Source organism: Heterodontus francisci, chromosome 4 (assembly GCF_036365525.1).
Source record: "Heterodontus francisci isolate sHetFra1 chromosome 4, sHetFra1.hap1, whole genome shotgun sequence".
Lineage (NCBI taxonomy): Eukaryota > Metazoa > Chordata > Chondrichthyes > Heterodontiformes > Heterodontidae > Heterodontus > Heterodontus francisci.
In genome coordinates, this window is record NC_090374.1 from 202,253,071 (window position 1) to 202,274,695 (window position 21,625).

The following is a 21,625-nucleotide window of genomic DNA, read 5'->3' on the forward strand; positions in this document are numbered from 1 at the left end:
GTAAACTCTGCATTATTTGTGTAGGGAATGTGGGAAAGGGGTAAACTCTGCAGTATTTGTATAGGGAAGCTGGGGAAGGGGGTAAGTCTGCAGTATTTGTGTAGGGAAGGTGGGGAAGGGGTAAACTCTGCATTATTTGTATAGGGAAGGTGTGGAAGGGGTAAAATCTGCAGTATTTGTATAGGGAAGCTGGGGAAGGGGTAATCTCTGCAGTATTTGTATAGGGAAGGTGGGGAAGGGGTTAGCTCTGCATTATTTGTATAGGGAAGGTGGGGAAGGGGTAATCTCTGCAGTATTTGTATAGGGAAGGTGGGAAAGGGGCAAACTCTGCAGTATTTGTATAGGGAAGCTGGGGAAGGGGGTAAGTCTGCAGTATTTGTATAGGGAAGGTGGGGAAGGGGTTAGCTCTGCATTATTTGTATAGGGAAGGTGGGGAAGGGGTAAACTCTGCAGTATTTGTGTTGGGAAGCTGGGAAAGGGGTAAAGTCTGCAGTATTTGTATAGGGAAGGTGGGGAAGGGGTAAACTCTGCATTATTTGTTTGGGGAAGGTGGGGAAGGGGTAAACTCTGTAGTACTTGGATTAGGAAGGTGGGAAAGGGGTAAATTCTGCAGTATTTGTATAGAGAAGTTGGGGAAGGGGTAAACTCTGCAGTATTTGCAGAGGGAAGGTGGGGAAGGGGTAAATTCTGCAGTATTTGTATAAGGAAGGAGGGGAATGGGTAAACTCTGCAGTATTTGTCAAGGGAAGGTGGGGAAGGGGTAAATTCTACAGTATCTGTAAAGGAAAGGTGGGGAAGGGGTTAACTCTGCAGTATTTGTACAGGGAAGGTGGAGAAGGGGTAAACTCTGAGATATTTGTATAGGGAAGGTGGGGAAGTGGTAAACTCTGCAGTATTTGTATAGGGAAGGTGGGGAAGAGGTAAAGTCTGCAGTATTTGTATAGAGAAGGTGGGGAAGGGGTAAACGTTGCAGTATTTGTATAGAAAAGGTGGGGAAGGGGTAAACGTTGCAGTATTTGTATAGAGAAGGTGGGGAAGGGGTAAACTCTGCAGTATTTGGAGAGGGTAGGTGGGGAAGGGGTAAACTCTGCAGTATTTGTGTAGGGAAGGTGGGGAAAGGGGAAACTCTGCAGTATTTGTCTCGGGAAGGTGGGGAAAGGCTAAACTCTGCAGTATTTGTATAGGGAAGATGGGGAAGGGGTAAACTCTGCAGTATTTGTATAGGGAAGGTGGGAAAGGGGTAAACTCTGCAGTATTTGTATAGGGAAGGTGGGAAAGGGGTAAACTCTGCAGTATTTGTATAGGGAAGATGGGGAGTGCGGTAAATTCTGCAGCATTTGTGTGGGGAAGGTGGGGAAGGGATAAACTCTGCAGTATTTGCATAGGGAAGGTGGGGAAGGGGTAAACTCTGCAGTATTTGTATAGGGAAGATGGGGAAGGGGTAAACTCTGTAGCATTTGTCCAGGGAAGGTGGGGAAGGAGTAAACTCTGCAGTATTTGTATAGGGAAGGTGGGGAAGGGGTAAACTCTGCAGTATTTCTGTAGGGAAGGTGGGGAAGGGGTAAGCTCAGCAGTATTTGTATAGGGAAGGTGCGGATGTGGTATCAATTGCAGTATTTGTCTAGGGAAGGTGGGGAAGGGGTAAAGTCTGCAGTATTTGTATAGGGAAGGTGGGGAAGGGGTAAACTCTGCAGTATTTGTATAGGGAAGATGGGGAAGGGGTAAACTGTGCAGTATTTGTATTGGGAAGGCGGGGAAGGGGTAAACTCTGCAATATTTGTTTTGGGAAGATGGGGAAGGGGTAAAGTCTGCAGTATCTGAATAGGGAAGGTGGGGAAGGGGTAAACTCTGCATTATTTGTATTGGAATGGTGGGGAAGGGGTAATCTCTGCAGTATTTGTAAAGGGAAGGTGGGGAATGAGGAAACGCTGCAATATTTGAAAAGGGAAGTGGGAAGGGGTAAACTTTGTAGTATTTGTATAGGGAAGGTGGGGAAGGGGTAAACTCTGCAGTATTTGGATAGGAAATGTGGGGAAGGGGTAAACTCTGCTGTATTTGTATTGGAATGGTGGGGAAGGGGTAAACTCTGCAGTATTTGTATCGGGAAGGTGGGGAAGGGGTAAACTCTGCAGTATTTGTATCGGGAAGGTGGGGAAGGGGTAAACTCTGCAGTATTTGTATAGGGAAGGTGGGGAAGGGGTAAACTCTGCAGTATTTGTATCGGGAAGGTGGGGAAGGGGTAAACTCTGCAGTATTTGTATAGGGAAGGTGGGGAAGGGGTAAACTCTGCAGTATTTGTATAGGGAAGTTGGGGAATGAGGAAACGCTGCTGTATTTGAAAAGGGAAGTGGGAAGGGGTAAACTTTGTAGTATTTGTATAGGGAAGGTGGGGAAGGGGTAAACTCTGCAGTATTTGGATAGGAAATGTGGGGAAGGGGTAAACTCTGCAGTATTTGCATCGGGAAGGTGGGGAAGGGGTAAACTCTGCATTATTTGTATGGGTAAGGTGGGGAAGGGTAAACTCTGCAGTATTTGTATAGGGAAGATGGGGAAGGGGTAAACTCTGCAGTATTTGTATAGGGAAGGTGGGGAATGGGTAAACTCTGCATTATTTGTGTAGGGAATGTGGGAAAGGGGTAAACTCTGCAGTATTTGTATAGGGAAGCTGGGGAAGGGGGTAAGTCTGCAGTATTTGTGTAGGGAAGGTGGGGAAGGGGTAAACTCTGCATTATTTGTATAGGGAAGGTGTGGAAGGGGTAAAATCTGCAGTATTTGTATAGGGAAGCTGGGGAAGGGGTAATCTCTGCAGTATTTGTATAGGGAAGGTGGGGAAGGGGTAAACTCTGCAGTATTTGTATAGGGAAGGTGGGAAAGGGGCAAACTCTGCAGTATTTGTATAGGGAAGCTGGGGAAGGGGGTAAGTCTGCAGTATTTGTATAGGGAAGGTGGGGAAGGGGTTAGCTCTGCATTATTTGTATAGGGAAGGTGGGGAAGGGGTAAACTCTGCAGTATTTGTGTTGGGAAGCTGGGAAAGGGGTAAAGTCTGCAGTATTTGTATAGGGAAGGTGGGGAAGGGGTAAACTCTGCATTATTTGTTTGGGGAAGGTGGGGAAGGGGTAAACTCTGTAGTACTTGGATTAGGAAGGTGGGAAAGGGGTAAATTCTGCAGTATTTGTATAGAGAAGTTGGGGAAGGGGTAAACTCTGCAGTATTTGCAGAGGGAAGGTGGGGAAGGGGTAAATTCTGCAGTATTTGTATAAGGAAGGAGGGGAATGGGTAAACTCTGCAGTATTTGTAAAGGGAAGGTGGGGAAGGGGTAAATTCTACAGTATCTGTAAAGGAAAGGTGGGGAAGGGGTTAACTCTGCAGTATTTGTACAGGGAAGGTGGAGAAGGGGTAAACTCTGAGATATTTGTATAGGGAAGGTGGGGAAGTGGTAAACTCTGCAGTATTTGTATCGGGAAGGTGGGGAAGAGGTAAAGTCTGCAGTATTTGTATAGAGAAGGTGGGGAAGGGGTAAACGTTGCAGTATTTGTATAGAGAAGGTGGGGAAGGGGTAAACTCTGCAGTATTTGGAGAGGGTAGGTGGGGAAGGGGTAAACTCTGCAGTATTTGTGTAGGGAAGGTGGGGAAAGGGGAAACTCTGCAGTATTTGTCTCGGGAAGGTGGGGAAAGGCTAAACTCTGCAGTATTTGTATAGGGAAGATGGGGAAGGGGTAAACTCTGCAGTATTTGTATAGGGAAGGTGGGAAAGGGGTAAACTCTGCAGTATTTGTATAGGGAAGGTGGGAAAGGGGTAAACTCTGCAGTATTTGTATAGGGAAGATGGGGAGTGCGGTAAATTCTGCAGCATTTGTGTGGGGAAGGTGGGGAAGGGGTAAACTCTGCAGTATTTGTATAGGGAAGGTGGGGAAGGGGTAAACTCTGCAGTATTTGTATAGGGAAGGTGGGGAAGTGGTAAATTCTGCAGTATTTGTATAGGGAAGGTGGGGAAGGGGTAAACTCTGCAGTATTTGTATCGGGAAGGTGGGGAAGGGGTAAACTCTGCAGTATTTGTATAGGGAAGGTGGGGAAGTGGTAAATTCTGCAGTATTTGTATAGGGAAGGTGGGGAAGGGGTAAACTCTGCAGTATTTGTATCGGGAAGGTGGGGAAGGGGTAAACTCTGCAGTATTTGTATAGGGAAGGTGGGGAAGTGGTAAATTCTGAAGTATTTGTATAGGGAAGATGGGGAAGGTGTAAACTCTGCAGTATTTGTATCGGGAAGGTGGGGAAGGGGTAAACTCTGCAGTATTTGTATCGGGAAGGTGGGGAAGGGGTAAACTCTGCAGTATTTGTATAGGGAAGGTGGGGAAGTGGTAAATTCTGCAGTATTTGTATAGGGAAGGTGGGGAAGGTGTGATATCTGCATTTTTTTGAACTCTCTCCAGGGCTGACAGCTTTTGAAAAATGGCTCCAGCACCTGCTTCCACATCAGGTGGTGCCAATGCCGCCACCGTCATGATTAGGGGTCGGCTGCCGTGACTATGCGAAGTGGCCGCCCTTCGCACAATCGCGGCAGCGTGGGTCCCATGCGGTGTCGCCACCATTCTCCGCACCCGCCGCCACTCCTGGCGGCAAGACACCAAAATCCAGCTCATTATTTCAGTATTATGTCAAGTGTTTTGCTTATTCCCTGGTGCAGTCTATTACTGATTAAGTTGAAGTTGATTTTGTGTAGCTTGAATTTTGCAAAAATGTTATTTCGAATTTGTTTAATTTAAATATTTTGATAACTCAATTTTCAGCACCATATTACCAATTTCACAAAAATGTGACTTAAACAAAGTAATTGAAATGGGAATATGGTGCTGAAAATTCAATTATCAAATCACTGGAATTAAATTAAATAAACAACTTCAATATTTTAATACTTCTACCAATGCAATACTATTTTCCCTTGGTATAAAGGGAGAGCAACTCCATTCAGTCCCCTTCAGTACTCACGTCTCATCAAGGCAGCTTGACATTCTTTCTATCGTTGTCATATCCTGTTGGCAAATATATTAAGTACAATATTAATAAACAGTTCAGGCTTTCAGCATATATTCCAGATGCAATATTTTAAAACAATGATTTGAATAAGTATAGTAAATAGAGAGAAATATACAGTGAACAACTTTTATATATTTGAAAGAACTATATTGTTTATATTCTGAACATTCTGCTTTCAAAGTGTTCAACTTGCAGCATAAAACCATTACGAGAAATGGAACTGAAATGAAAATCACCTTCGAGTAATTTCGAGTGATAAGTCCATTCTGTGCTGTCGGTATTAAATCTATGAAATGTATGTAGGTATTAGATCGATGAAAGAAAGGTCTCCGCCCATCGCAAGGGGACGTCTCAGACACTAACTGAACTTCCGTCCTTAGGATTGCTAATACATCTTTGCTGAGCTTTCTGCCTTTTGTTCAGCTGGAATGGAGCCGGTGGTCGCTAACCTTCTGGTAAAACTTTAATTTCTCCCACTGGCCTGTGAATGAAGCCACTTGTGTTCTAGGTTTTAAAAATTAAATGTGCTCTCCCTCCACCCAGCAGAACTGTACTCAACCACAATCTGTAACCTCATGGCCCAGCATATCCCCCACTCTACCATTACCATCAAGCCAGGAGACCAACCCTGCTTCAATGAAGAGTGCAGGAGGGCATGCCAGGAGCAGCACCAGGCATACCTCAAAATGAGGTGTCAACCTGGTGAAGCTACAACACAGGACTATCTGCGTGCCAAACTGCGTAAGCAGCATGCGATAGACAGAGCTAAGCGATCTCATAACCAACGGATCAGATCTAAGATCTGCAGTCCTGCCACATCCAGCCATGAATGGTGGTGGACAATTAAACAACTAACTGGAGGAGGTGGCTCCACAAATATCCCCATCCTCAATGATGGGGGAACCCAGCACATCAGTGCGAAAGATAAGGCTGAAGCATTTGCAACAATCTTCAGCCAGAAGTGCCGAGGTGATGATCCATCTCGGCCTCCTCTTGAAGTCCCCAGCATTACAGATACCAGATTTCAGCCAATTCGATTCACTCCGCGTGATATCAAGAAACGACTGAAGGCATTGGATACTGCAAAAGCTATGGGCCCTGACAATATTCCGGCAATAGTACTGAAGACCTGTGCTCCAGAAATTGCCGCGCCCCTAGCCAAGCTGTTCCAGTACAGCTACAACACTGGCATCTACCCTGCAATGTGGAAAATTGCCCAGGTATGTCCTGTACACAAAAAGGACAAGTCCAACCCGGCCAATTACCTCCCCATCAGCCTACTCTCAATCATCAGTAAAGTGATGGAAGGTGTCATCAACAGTGCCATCAAGCGGCACTTGCTTAGCAATAACCTGCTCAGTGACGCTCAGTTTGGGTTCCGCCAGGGCCACTCAGCTCCTGACCTCATGACAGCCTTGGTTCAAAAATGGACAAAAGAGCTGAACTCAAGAGGTGAGGTGAGAATGACTGCCCTTGACATCAAGACAGCATTTGACCGAGTATGGCATCAAGGAGCCCTAGCAAAACTGAGGTCAATGGGAATCAGGGGGAAAACCCTCTGCTGGCTGGAGTCATACCAAGCGCAAAGGTTGTGGTTGTTGGAGGTCAATCATCTGAGCTCCAGGTCATCACTGCAGGAGTTCCTCAGGGTAGTGTCCTAGGCCCGACCATCTTCAGCTGCTTCATCAATGACCTTCCTTCAATCATAAGGTCAGAAGTGGGGATGTTCGCTGCTGATTGCACAATGTTCAGCACCATTCGTGACTCCTCAGATACTGAAGCAGTCCGTGTAGAAATGCAGCAAGACTTGGACAATATCCAGGCTTGGGCTGATAAGTGGCAAGTAACATTCGCGCCACACAAGTGCCAGGCAATGACCATCTCCAACAAGAGAGAATCTAACCATCTCCCCTTGACATTCAACGGGGCAATACCATCACTGAATCCCCCACTATCAACATCCATGGGGTTACCATTGACCAGAAACTGAACTGGAGTAGCCATATAAATACCATGGCTACAACAGCAGGTCCGAGGCTAGGAATCCTGAGGTGAATAACTCACCTCCTGACTCCCCAAAGCCTGTCCACCATCTGCAAGGCACAAGTCAGGAGTGTGATGGAATACTCTCCACTTGCCTGGATGGGTGCAGCTCCAACAAAACTCAAGAAGCTCGACACCATCCAGGACAAAGCAGCCCGCTTGATTGGCACCCCATCTACAAACATTCACTCCCTCCACACAGCAATGTGTGACATCTACAAGATGCACTGTAGCAACGCACCAAGGCTCCTTAGACAGCACCTTCCAAACCCGCGACCTCTACCAACTAGAAGGACAAGGGCAGCAAATGCATGGGAACATCACCACCTGCAAGTTCCCCTCCAAGTCACACACCATCCTGAGTTGGAACTATATCGTTGTTCCTTCACTGTCGCTGGGTCAAAATCCTGGAACTCCCTTCCTAACAGCACTGTGGGTATACCTACCCCAAATGAACTGCAGCGGTTCAAGAAGGCAGCTCACCACCATCTTCTCAAGGGCAATTAGGGATGGGCCACAAATGCTGGCCTAGCCAGCGACTTCCACACCCCTGAATGAATAAAAAAAAAACACTGTTGCAGTTAGGGATATCAGGGATCAACCATTGTCCCTGGGGTCCCAGTATTGCAAAGACACAAATAACACCAGATGACATATTTCCCTCATTTGAATATGCTGACAATATGTCTTCCCATCATCATTCCCTAATGGTGGAAAATCAGGAGGATGTAAAAATGAGCAGGAGTATATGCTAGTGCAACATATTCTTGCAGATCAGGTTTTGGCTGCAGACATTACTCTCATAATTTATATAATCCAAATCTGCTGTGTGTATTGTCGGCAGCCTTTACTCCACTGTACCATTGTTTTACTCACCATTCCCATCTACTCTCTAACTAATATATCTGCCACCAGAAAGGCTGTGCAAAGTGAGTGACACATACTGATCAATGTAGATGTAGTCCCCTTCAAAATGAGGAACACATGGCAAATAACAGAAAGAGAAAATGTAAGAATACAAAAAAAACATGTAAGCCATGAGATAAACTATTTTAGTCATTTGCTGGTCTGTTCGTGAAAACTGTGCTGCAGAGCTGGAATATTCCAACAAAGCAAACCATTACTATTAGCTCCATCTAGAGGTGAATAACGCATTAGACACTAAGGCAACAAAATAGAGCATACTGCAGAAATCAGTTTTATTTAACGTTTCTAATTTCTTCAAATTTGCAAAATACAGTTGAAGTTTACCAGAGCAAATCTGTAACTTGTGCTCACATCTACAGAGAGATTTCTCATTTTACATTTTTGTGCATCAAGATAACATTCTTCTGCTGGGACAGAAACCAGTGAGATGTACAGAGATTTGTAAAGGATGATCTGTCCTAATCTCCCCAATTTTTGATGGAGACATAAAAGTAAAGAGAGAGAAACAGAAAAAAGTTGGAGTTGGGGCAAAATTACAAAATTGAAGTATGTGATGGGTAACAACTTTGGCAAACATTACATTGAGAAAACAATTCTTGAATTTAAAACTGCCACAAGTTCTTTTCTTCCATTATCAAATGAATAATGGAGATCCGGATAAGTTGTTTTCACTGTACAAAGAGATCAACAGTTTGGGGACCTATTTTTAAAATGAGAAATAATGGGTTATTCAAGGAGACCTATTTCACACAAAGAGTATTCAACATATGGAGTAAGTTACAAGGGAAGACTATTGAAGACAATTTTCAACAGGAGAGGGGATTGGGATATGGTAAGAAGGTGGCGATTGTGAGCTCAACCAGAAAAAAAAACATTCGTTTTAGGACAAGTTGGCTTTTTATTTGTTCCTAACTTTCTTATGTTCCTAGAATCAGAAAACCACAGTTCTGAGAGTAAATTTATTCAGCCACACATTTCCTTCGATAACTGGGAAATTATATGGCAGAATAAATCGGGTCTGTCAGTGTCCAGGGGAGGGAAGAATAGAGACTAGTTGGTATAGCAGTTGCTGGGGTGGGGGTGGGGCAGTGTCAGGGTGGAGATGGAAGAAAATAGATCCCTTCTTAGAACAGATTAGCAGAAGGGGTGTTGCACCCTTGGCACTGGCATGTTCTTTTTCTTTGTAGTTGGTGGACCCTCCCTACACTGCCAGCATCTTTGTTTTTAATTTCCAATCTGATCCTCAATTTTTTTTTTAAATTCTCCATCTCTCCTGTTTTCCTTGGGCAGGCTGCTCCCTGTCATAGCTATTCAGAAAATTGTTGCTTCTTTAACACTGCTATCCTTTATTTGACCGAGATAATCTGTTACATCATTCAATAGTCATTCTGCCAATACTCCCTCTGTTAGTGTTTATCTGCTTGTTCCTCTGATTCTATTAGATTCCTTGTTCATCTCTTTCTCCATTCTGAATGCCCAATCTGAAATGCTGATGTGGCTGTCCTCATCACAGATGCTGACGGATCTGCTGTGTTTCCAAGTTTTTTGTGTATTTGTTTCACATTTGCATCATTTTATTTTCACCCTCATTATTATTATTGCTTTAAAAAAATGATTTAGCTACAGCTACGGAGTTGCTAGTGAATTCCCCTCTCGAAAAACAAAGATAAAAAGTCTTCTGGGACTGCCGCAGAGAATTAAAATGCAGGAAATCATCAAATGTCATTGGCTTGAACAAAATACCTCACTCTCGTGCAGCCAGGCCTCAGTTCATTTTTAGCATTGCTCTTCTGCTGCCAAGTGACTGGTTGTTAATCCATTCGTTGCACTGAACTGATTTTGTTGCCACAAATCTGTTGTTCTTTGGCATTCCACAGCTGCTAATCTCAGTTTTTCTAATCATCCCCAAAAACCTTAAGAAACTGGGCCTAGTACAGGAGGATTGACCAAAAGCTTGGTTTAAGCACTGGTTTTTCCAATTTAAAGGAGATGGAAGTGGTGAAGTTTAGGCAGGGATTATGCATGTGGGGTCTGGATGCCTACAGGCACAGCAGCCAATGGTTGGGAAGGAAGAGGGGATGTAAAAGAGGCCAAAGTCGGAAGAATGGAGAGTTCTGGTGGGGGAGGCTACCGAGATAGGGATGGCAAGGCCATGAAAAGATTCAGATGCAAGGATAAGAATTTTAAATTGGAACCATTGGATGACCAAGAGCAAGTGTAGGTTGAGCAGGGAGTTGGCATGTGTTAGGATAAGGGTAGCAGAGTTTTGTATGAGCGGAAGCTCAGAGAAGATGGGAAACTGGCCAGTAGACCATCGGAATAGTCACACTTGCAGGTGATAAAGGCATGGATGCGGTTTTTAATAGCAGATGGGTTCAGACAGTGGCAGAGGTGGGTGATGTTACGGAGATGGAAGTAGGCAGTCTTTGTGACGTACAGGGTAAGGACTTGGAAGCTCAAGGTTGATTAGGACACAAAGGTTGATTAGGACACAAAGGTTGATTAGGACACAAAGGTTGCGAACAGTCTGTTTTAAACTAAGGTAGTAGTCTTGGAGGGAAATGGAACTGGTGGCAAGGAGTTTGTAGCAGGGGCTGAAGCCAATGGCTTTGGACTTTCCAAGGTTTAAGTGGAGGAAACTGCAACTCATCCAAGACTGGATATCGTACTAACATCATAAAGGCTTTGGAAGGGTCGAAAAAGTGGTAGAGAGGTAGAGCTCGCTGTCTTCAGAAGTACAGTAAAATCAATTCACAGTTTTAATCTGAATAATCTGAAAGTCTGGATTACATATGATACTTCTTATGTGCCCATTTATTGTAACAAATTGCCTTTTCAGATCAATGCTTTTTATGACCTGGAAGCATGCTGGTGCCAGTTACTCAAAAGATTACTGTGTCACTATTGTTGATTTTTTTTATTAATGTATCGAAACAATTAATTCATAAGTCAATAAATACAGAAATCTGATGATCGGAGACCCCTCAGATCACCCATGTTCTGGAGATTTGAGTTTCAATCCGATTGTGAAGTTTCGGTTCTGCATCAGCAAGCTACATTCTTGTGTCTAATTTAACTGTTCCATCTTTATCATCTAGACCTTATTAAATATTAAATAATGTGCAACTACGTCCCACCTCAAAAGCTCTGTCATCTGCAAATAATAGAGAAAAGATTTATTCTGCTATTTCCATATTCAAATGGATACACTAAAAATGATTATACTGGATTCAAGTGAATTCAAATTCCTACCAACATGATCAAACCATGTATGTCTGCAGCTGTGGGAAGAGAGGACACCGTAACCTCTAGTGCTACAATTCACTTTTCTTATCACACTTAAGCTGTTAATTTTGTTTCTAAACCCTAGTAGTTTGAAAACGACTGTCCGTGTTTCCTTTTTTATGTGATAGCTATCTCTGCTGCACATCAAATATAAAATATGGCATATACTCAACCAGCAGCTGGAGTGGAAGAAAATATGAGGTAAAATCATTATCAACGCAACTATCTGTAGCCTCTCCAATTGAAGCACCCAATTCAATTCGGTTTATTTTAACTGTAGAGATACTTTTGTACCAATTTAATTTTTATTTAAAAGTGTTTTAAAACCCCCAATCTTTTCCAATTCTCCTGCTAGTTGTCAGCTTCCTTCAATTGTTCATTAACTTCCTGACTTCGCCCCACAATATATTTCCTATGGCTTCAAAAATTGTATTTATTAAAGACTTTCCATCCCCCATTAATCTCTGCCCAATCAGTCATCATTTTACAGCCAAGTTCAGTGGTAGTGATTTTCCCAATCTCCTGTTTGTTATGCCTTTTCCTTTTTCTACTTCCCACCTCAGTATATTTTTAAATTTGTCCAGTGGCAGGTGATGTCAGTGTCATTTTGCATTTTAAAAAACAATAAAACCCAATACGTGTCCCTCAAGCAAAAGAGCTGCTAAGTTGAAGACCAAGTCCATTTATACAACGGGTATTGTTAGGAAAGTGCTTCTGTTTTTGTTAAATATATATTTGATAGAATTCATAGTCAAACTGAAGAGATGTTGGACCAGTTCTTTTTCCAAGAGAGTCATCAAGAGAACACTGAAAAGACTTGTTTGACAACATCATCTACTGGTTGTCACATGACTCAAGTTAAAACTAGAACAGAAACCCTAGTAACAGGGGAAGATGTGTGCAGAGAAGTGACTTCCTGCTTCTGGCTTCACTTTTGAATTGTTTGGAGTTGGGAATGAACTGTTTAAAAGGTGTTGGAGTTTTTAAAAATAAAACTGGAGGACAGAAGGCACAGTTCAGGCCAGCCTGTTCCATCTCTTTAAAAAGCCTGCAGAAGGGAGAGAGAACTTCCAAGGAGAGAAGAGAATTCCCAACGAATGAGAGAAGACCACAACCCAGCTCAGCTTTCCAGCACCTCTCTAAAAGACCCTGAGAAGTCCACTGTGTCAACTCATCTTGTCTCCTGTCTTTGAAGAAAAGCCTGCTAAATTAATTCTCAATGCCACCTGAAAAGAACTGTTTGAAAAGATCCCAGTGACCCATCGATGTGTACTCGGAGGCCACTCTATGTCAATTTTGGAACACAACATATTTCATCTGCTGTTTTCTTCAAGAATGAGCAAGTATTCAGCCCAAGTCATAGAGTCACAGCACTGAGTCTGTGCCAACCATCAACCACCCATTTATACTAATCCTACATTAATCCCATATTTCCTACCACATCCCCATCTTCCCTTAATTCTCCTACCACCTACCTACACTAGGGGCAATTTACAATGGCCAATTTACCTATCAACCTGCAAGTCTTTGGCTGTGGAAGGAAACCAGAGCACCCGGCAGAAACCCACGCAGTCACAGGCAGAACTTGCAAACTCTGCACAGGCAGTACCCAGAACTGAACCCGGGTCGCTGGAGCTGTGAGGCTGCGGTGCTAACCACTGTGCCACTGCAAGTGTTTTTTTTTGTCTTTTTTTTTGCAACACAGCTCTAAAGCAAAATTCTCTTATTTTTTCCAGTTAACTGCTGTGTGTGTGTGTGTGTGTGTGTGTGTGTGTGTGTGTGTGTGTGTGTGTGTGTGTGAGGGGCTAAGGTAAAAAGGGAACTTTAAAATTTCAATCTGTGTGTTTCTGCTTTACTTCATTACTGGTTAAGACTTGTTTTATAATAAACTGATAATTTTGTTGTTTATTAAAGAAACCTGGTTGGTGTGTTTTATTCTGGGAAAAATAAAGTATATGACTGACCGTATCAGTAAGTGGGTAAATGTAAATATAGATTGTGACCTGTGGAGAAGTGGAACTAGAATAAACAGTGCACTCCCCCCGCCTTGGTCGTAACAGCATTTTCAAAATTAGTTTTGAAAATTTGCTGAACTAAAAATTGTAAAGAAATGGAACACCTAGTTTTGATGGCTAATATACAGAATTGTGGCCTCTTGTGCATCCCCGATTCCCATCACTTCACCATTGGCTGCCTTGCCTGCAGCTGCCTAGGTCCCAAATTCTGGAATTTCCTCCCTAAATCTCTCCGTCCTTTTAAGACATTTCTTAAATCCTATCTCTCTGACCACACTTTTGGTCACCTGTCCTAATATTTCAATGGACTTGACTTTTAGGCTCTGGCTTCATCCCAGCCCTGGGCCATTTTTGCGGGGGGCTGGTAGAGCTGGGTAGCCAATACGGCTCATTAAGGGCAATGAAAGGAGGCCAACGGGGATTTTTCAGTTGACCTCCAGGTTCTCACGGGCGGCGGCCAAGAGGCCTGGGCTCCAGGCAGGCCTAGAGGCCTGTCTGCCTGGGTGCTGCAGCAGCTTCAGGCTGCCCTGTAGAGGGGATTTCCAGCCACCACCTCCCCACCCAACCCTCTCTACAGTGGTGGCCTGGCTGCAAAAGTAATTTTTAAATTTAAGTGTAAAAGATTTGGAATGAGAGCACCTCCATTTTGAAGCACCCTCTCCCTTACTTATCTTCCATTACAGCCTGCTGCTCCTTTCAAGCTGGAAGGCCTCCTAATGGCCCTTCAGCTTCGACAGCCCTCCAGTGTCCTTAATTAGACAGCGTGCCTGTCCTCAGGCCATTAACTGGCCATCCTGGGGAAAATCAAAATCAGCGACTGTTTCCCACACAATGGCCAGGATTTTGTGAAGGCGGCAGGGCTCCCGACACCAGGCTGAAAAGGCCAGGGAAAGCCCGCCTCTGTCTTTTCGTGTCCACCCAGAGCAATCCTCCGGTCCTTTTAAATCTAAAGTTTCACGAGCCTGGATCCCTGCCTCGAAGAGCAGCCGGCCAATCACAGAGCTGGCAGCTCAGCGTTATCGGCAGCACCACCAGGAGCGGTGGCCACTGCTGGTACTGCAGAGGCCTTGGACCCAGGCCCAGCGCTGGAACCCCGGACCCCAGGTAAATGAGGCAGGGTCTCCGGGGCCAGTCCGGAAGGACTCGTTGAGAGGGGCTGTGGGGGCCGGGGGTGGGGTGGTCGTACGGTCTAGCAGGAGGGGGAGTTAAACAAGAAACAGAAAACTGCAGATGCTGAAAATCTGAAAACAAAAACAGAAAAAGACTGGGAATTCTCCTCCAGTCAGGTAGTTTCTGTGGAAAAACAGAAATCAATGTTCCTTAAAGGCCCTTCCTTCAATGCCACCAATTAATGGTGAATTTGGAGTAGTTTCTGTGCTGTAAACTTATTCCAGCAGGAATTGAGCTGAGGTTGCCCAGTTATTGCTTATTGTTACTGGCAGGAAGAAAACGAACAGAGGAAGAAGAGTAGGCCATTCAGCCCCTCAAACCTGTTCCTCCAATCAGTTAAATCATGCCTGATCTGTACCTCAACTCCGTTTGCCCATCTTTGCTCCATAGCCCTGGATATCTTACCCAATATTCTCTTTATCAGTTTAAACATCTCAATTTGATCACTGCTGAACCATCTAACCTCAGGGATTGCAAGATAAGTTTATGCTCCTAATTTACCCTTTCAAGTCTCAATATAATTTTGGTAAACCTGCACTGTACTCTCTCTGAAGTCAATGCATCCTTCCTAAGGTACAGTTCCCAAAACTGAGTTCAATGCTCCAGATATGTCTGACCAAGGGTCTGGACCACTGACTTTGTATTCTAGATATTTTGAGGTAAAGGCCAACATTTCATTAGCCTTTTGATTATGCTTTGTATTTGTGAACTAGCTTTTAGAGATTTATGTACCTGGACACTCTTTGCTCCTCTGCAGTGCCAAGTTTCTCACCAATAAAATACATTCCGATTTGTCTTTCTCAGATGCAAAGTGGATCAGCTCACACTTCTCCCGATTAAACTCCTTCTACCAGAGGTTTGCCCACTCACCACCTGTTTATGTCCTTTTGTAACTTCCTGCTTCCATCTACACAACTTACTGTGTGCCTCCTAACATAGGGCCTTTTCCAACCTGGTTATAGAACTCTTTATTCTTTTCATCGTCATTGATCTAAGTGGTGAAAAGCTGAGGGGCTAGTACCTGGGGAACACCACATGTCACATTCCACCAATCGAAATACATTCCCTTTAGCCCTATTCTCTGTTCCCTGCATACTAACAAATTATCAACTCATGTCACGAGATTACCTCCAATTCTATGGGCTTTTATTTTTGCTAATATCTTGTTCAGAACCTTATGAAATGTCTTGCGGAAGTCCATATTGACAACATCCATAGGGACTCCCCAATCCACCATTTAGTAACATCCTCAAACAATTCAACTAAACTAGTCAGACTTGACCTACCCTTTACAAATGCACGTGGACTCTCAGCTCAGGCTTAACTAAATTCTCAATCACTCTTTACTGATTCTAGTACATTCCCGGCAATTGATGTTAAACTGACAGGTCTGTAGATTTATGGACACGATGTGTCGAATGGCCTCCTCTGTGCTGTAATCATTCGACAATTCAATGATTCCCTTCTTGAATAGTGGAACGGCATTTGCAATTTTTAAATCCAAATTCTTCCGGAATCTAGAGGGCTTGGTAATATATGACTAAGGAACTTGCAATTTGCTTATCATCTTCCAACACACTGCAGTCAAAACCATCACCCTCTGGGTGATTTGGCTATTTGCAGGGATGGTGTAGGAGGGAGGGTTTTGGTTTCCTGGATAATTGGGGCTCTTTCTGGGGTAGGTGGGACCTCTACAAACAGGATGGTCTTCACCTGAACCAGAGGGGTACCAATATCCTGGGGGGGAGATTTGTTAGTGCTCTTCGGGGGGGTTTAAACTAAATCAGCAGGGGAATGGGAACCTAAATTGTAGTTCCAGTGTACAGGCTGTTGAGAGTAGTGAGGTAGGGGATAAGGTTACAGGGACGCAAGAGGGCACTGGCAAGCAAGAACTTGGTTTAAAGTGTGTCTACTTCAACGCCAGGAGCATCCGGAATAAGGTGGGTGAGCTTGCAGCATGGGTTGGGACCTGGGATCCTGATGTTGTGGCCATTTCAGAGACATGGGTAGAGCAGGGGCAGGAATGGATGTTGCAGGTTCCGGGATTTAGATGTTTCAGTAAGAACAGAGAAGAGGGTAAAAGAGGGGGGGGGGGGTGGCATTGTTAATCAAGGAGAGTATTACAGCGACAGAAAGGACATTTGAGGACTCGTCTACTGAGGTAGTATGGGCCGAGGTTAGAAACAGGAGAGGAGAGGTCACCCTGTTGGGAGTTTTCTATAGACCTCCGAATAGTTCCAGAGATGTAGAGGAAAGGATAGCGAAGATGATTCTCGACAGGAGCGAGAGTAACAGGGTAGTGGTTATGGGGGACTTTAACTTTCCAAATATTGACTGGAAATACTATAGTTCGAGTACTTTAGATGGGTCTGTTTTTGTCCAGTGTGTGCAGGAGGGTTTTATGACACAGTATGTGGACAGGCCAACCAGGGGCGATGCCACATTGGATTTGGTACTGGGTAATGAACCCGGCCAGGTGTTCGATTTAGATGTAGGTGAGCACTTTGGCGATAGTGATCACAATTCGGTTAGGTTTACCTTAGCGATGGGCAGGGACAGGTATATACCGCAGGGCACGAATTATAGCTGGGGGAAAGGAAATTATGACGCGATTAGGCAAGATTTAGGATGTGTAGGATGGGGAAGGAAACTGCAGGGGATGGGCACAAACGAAATGTGGAGCTTATTCAAGGAGCAGCTAATGCGTGTCCTTGATAAGTATGTACCTGTCAGGCAGGGAGGAAGTTGTCGAGCGAGGGAGCCGTGGTTTACTCAAGAAGTTGAAGCGCTTGTCAAGAGGAAGAGGGCGGCTTATGTTAGGATGAGACGTGAAGGCTCATTTAGGGCGCTTGAGAGTTACAAGCTAGCCAGGAAGGATCTAAAGGGAGGGCAAAGAAGAGCAAGGAGAGGACACGAGAAGTCATTGGCGGATAGGATCAAAGAAAACCCTAAGGCTTTCTATAGGTATATCAGGAATAAAAGAATGATAAGAGTTAGAACAGGGCCAATCAAGGATAGTAGTGGGAAGTTGTGTGCGGAATCAGAGGAGATAGGGGAAGCGTTAAATGAATATTTTTCGTCAGTATTTACAGTAGAGAAAGAAAATGTTGCCGAGGAGATTACTGAGATACAGCCTACTAGGCTAGATGGGATTGAGATTCACAAGGAGGAGGTGTTAGCAATTTTGGAAAGAGTGAAAATAGATAAGTCCCCTGGGCCAGATGGGATTTATCCTAGGATTCTCTGGGAAGCCAGGGAGGAGATTGCAGAGCCGTTGTTGTTGATCTTTATGTCGGCATTGTCGACAGGAGTAGTGCCGGAAGACTGGAGGATAGCAAATGTTGTCCCCTTGTTCAAGAAGGGGAGTAGAGACAGCCCTGGTAATTATAGACCTGTGAGCCTTACTTCGGTTGTGGGTAAAATGTTGGAAATGGTTATAAGAGATAGGATTTATAATCATCTTGAAAAGAATAAGTTCATTTGCGATAGTCAGCACGGTTTTGTGAAAGGTAGGTCGTGCCTCACAAACCTTATTGAGTTTTTCGAGAAGGTGACCAAACAGGTGGATGAGGGTAAAGCCATGGATGTGGTGTATATGGATTTCAGTAAGGCGTTTGATAAGGTTCCCCACGGTAGGCTATTGCAGAAAATACGGAAGTCTGGGGTTGAAGGTGATTTAGAGCTTTGGATCAGAAATTGGCTAGCTGAAAGAAGACAGAGGGTGGTGGTTGATGGCAAATGTTCATCCTGGAGTTTAGTTACTAGTGGTGTACCGCAAGGTTCTGTTTTGGGGCCACTGCTGTTTGTCATTTTAATAAATGACCTGGATGAGGGTGTAGAAGGGTGGGTTAGTAAATTTGCGGATGACACGAAGGTCGGTGGAGTTGTGGATAGTTGTGGGTGTTGTAGGGTACAGAGGGACATAGATAGGCTGCAGAGCTGGGCTGACAGATGGCAAATGGAGTTTAATGCGGAGACGTGTGAGGTGATTCACTTTGGAAGGAGTAACAGCAATGCAGAGTACTGGGCTCATGGGAAGATTCTTGGTAGTGTTGATGAGCAGAGAGATCTTGGTGTCCAGGTACATAAATCCCTGAAAGTTGCTACCCAGGTTAATAGGCTGTTAAGAAGGCATATGGTGTGTTAGCTTTTATTAGTAGGGGGATCGAGTTTCGGAGCCACGAGGTCATGATGCAGCTGTACAAAACTCTGGTGAGGCCGCACTTTGAGTATTGCGTGCAGTTCTGGTCACCGCATTATAGGAAGGATGTGGAAGCTTTGGAAAGGGTGCAGAGGAGATTTACTAGGATGTTGCCTGGTATGGAGGGAAGGTCTTACGAGGAAAGGCTGAGGGACTTGGGGTTGTTTTCATTAGAGAGAAGGAGGAGGAGAGGTGACTTAATAGAGACATACAAGATAATCAGAGGGTTAGATAGGGTGGATAGTGAGAGTCTTTTTCCTCGGATGATGATGGCAAACACGAGGGGACATAGCTTTAAGTTGAGGGGTGAAAGATATAGGACAGATGTCAGAGGTAGTTTCTTTACGCAGAGAGTAGTAGGGGCGTGGAACGCCCTGCCTGCAACAGTAGTAGACTCGCCAACTTTAAGGGCATTTAAGTGGTCATTGGATAGACATAAGGATGAAAATGGAATCGTGTAGGTCAGATGGTCGGCGCAACATCGAGGGCCGAAGGGCCTGTACTGCGCTGTAATGTTCTAATTCTAATTCTAAAAAAAAAATTCTTAAGTCCCATGATTTTCTCCATAGACTTTTTCTTTAACTTATGTCAACTTCAGTAAGTTCTTCGACTTGACTTATTTTAAGTTTCCTGGTACCACTGGTATTTTGTCCTGTTCCTCCACTGTTTAAATTAGAACAAAATATTCATTTCACAAGTTTAGAATTTCTTTATTGTCTATTCACATGCATCTGTCTTCTCAAAATCATAAGAAATAGTAACAGGAGTAGGCCACTCGGCCCCTTGTGTCTGCTCCGCCATTCAATAAGATCATGGCTGATCTCATTGTGGCCTTAACTTCACTTTCCTTCCTGCCGCCCATAACCATCGACTCCGTTGTAGATCAAAAATCTGTCTAACTCACCCTTAAATACATTCAATGACCCAACCTCCACTGCTCTCTGGGGAAGAGAATTCCAAAGATGAACGACCTTCAGAGAAGAAATTCCTCATCTCTGTCGTAAAAGGGAGACCACTAATTTTGAAACTGTGCCCCCTGTTCTAGATTTCCCAACGAAGGGAAACATCCTTTCATCCTCTACCGTGTCAAGCTCCCTCAGAACCTTATATGTTTCAATAGGATCACCTATAATCCCAAACTTCAATGAGTATAGGACCAACTTTCCCTCAGAAGACAACCCCTTCATTTCAGGAATCAGCCAAGTGAACCTTCTCTGAAATAAAAACAAGAAATGCTGGAAATACTCAGCAGGTCTGGCAGCATCTGTGGAGAGAGAAACAGAGTTAACGTTTCAGGTCAGTGACCTTTCTTCAGAACCCTTTCCAAACTGCTTCCAATGCAAGTATGCCCCTGCTTAAGTAAGCAGACCAAAACTGTACACAGTACTCTAGGTGCGGTCTCACCAATGCCCTGTACAGTTGTTGCAAGGCTTCCCTACTTTTATACTCCATCCCCCTTGCAATAAATGCCAACATTCCATTTGCCTTCCTAATTACTTGATGTACCTGCATGCTAACTTTTTGCATTTCATGTACAAGGACACCCAAGTCCCTCTGTACCGCAGCATTCTTCAGCCTCTCTCCATTTAAATAATATTCTACTTTTCTATTCTTCCCACCAAAGTGGACAACCTCACATTTTTGCACATTATACTCCATTTACCAATTTTTTGTCCACTCACTTACCCTATCCATATCCCTCTTTATGTCCTCCTCACAACTTGCTTTCCGATTTATCTTTATATCGTCAGCAAGTCTGGCTGCAATACAGTCGGTCCTTTCATCCAAGTCATGAATAAAGATTGTAAATAGTTGAGGGCCCAGCACTGATCCCTGTGGAACTCCACTAGTCACAGTTTGCCAACCTGAAAATGTCCCATTTATCCCGACTCTCCGATTCCTGTTAGTTTGCCAGTGCTCTATCCATCTTTCTATATCACTCCCAACACCATGAGCTCTTATCTTGTGTCGTAACCTTTTATATGGCACCTTATCTAATGCCTTTTGGAAATCCAAATACACTACAGCTACTGGTTCCCCCTTATCCACCTTACTTGTTACTTCCTCAAAGATTTGGGCCATATACCCCATACCACTCTCTTTCTCTCAATATATTTATAAACATATTTACTGGCATCTTTCATATTCATTGAAAGTTAAGCCATTGTCTTCAGTCCCTGTTGCAAACTCCACTCGCTGGCCAGTGGCTCCAGCCCTCTCTCTGGCAACTGTCTGATTCTGAACCAGACTGTTCATAACCTGAGATGAGCTTCAGACCACATATCTGTTCCATCACTAACACCATCTACTTCCACCTCCATAACATTGCCTCTGACACCGCCCCTGTCTCAGCTCATCTGCTGCTGAAACCCTCGTCCAGGCCTCTGTTATCCTAGACTTGACTTGACTATTCCAATGCTGGCCTCACGTTTTCCATCTTCCACAAACTTAAGGACATCCAAACCTCTGCTGTCTGTGTTATAACTTGCACCATATGCTGTTCACTCATCACCCCTGTGCTTGCTGACCTATATTGGTTTCTAGGCAAGCAACACCCCAATTTTAAAATTCTCATCCTTGTTTTCAAATCCCTCCATGGCTTCACCTGTCCCTTTCTTTGTAACTTCCTCCAGCACTTCAACCATCTGAGATATCTTCACTCCTCTCATTCTTCCCTCTTGCACATCCCTGATCTTAATTGCTTCATCATTGGTGTCCATGCCTTCAGCAGCCACAGCCCTAAGCTCTGTAATTCCTTCCCGAAACCTCTCTTTCCTGCTTTAAAGATAATCCTTAAAACCTTTGGCTTTGATCAAGCTTTTGGTTGTTTGTCCTAATATCACCTTGTGTGGATTGGTGTCAAATTTTGTTTTGACAAGTCTCCTGTCAAGTGCCTTGAGACGCTTTACAGCATTAAAAGCGTTACATAAATGCTGTTTGTTGGTTTTTTT

At 44.1% G+C, this 21,625-nt stretch overlaps 1 protein-coding gene across 3 annotated transcripts in view; it reads right to left on the reverse strand.

The window, feature by feature from the left end:
* The window catches only part of zdhhc21 (zinc finger DHHC-type palmitoyltransferase 21), a 229,079-nt gene that overhangs the window by 25,057 nt on the left and 182,397 nt on the right, over positions 1-21,625 (reverse strand). For all 3 annotated transcript variants that reach the window (XM_068028975.1, XM_068028972.1, XM_068028974.1), the window contains one exon: positions 4,986-5,029. In XM_068028975.1, the coding sequence (XP_067885076.1) occupies positions 4,986-5,029 (44 nt within the window). The remainder of the gene's footprint in view (positions 1-4,985; positions 5,030-21,625) is intronic.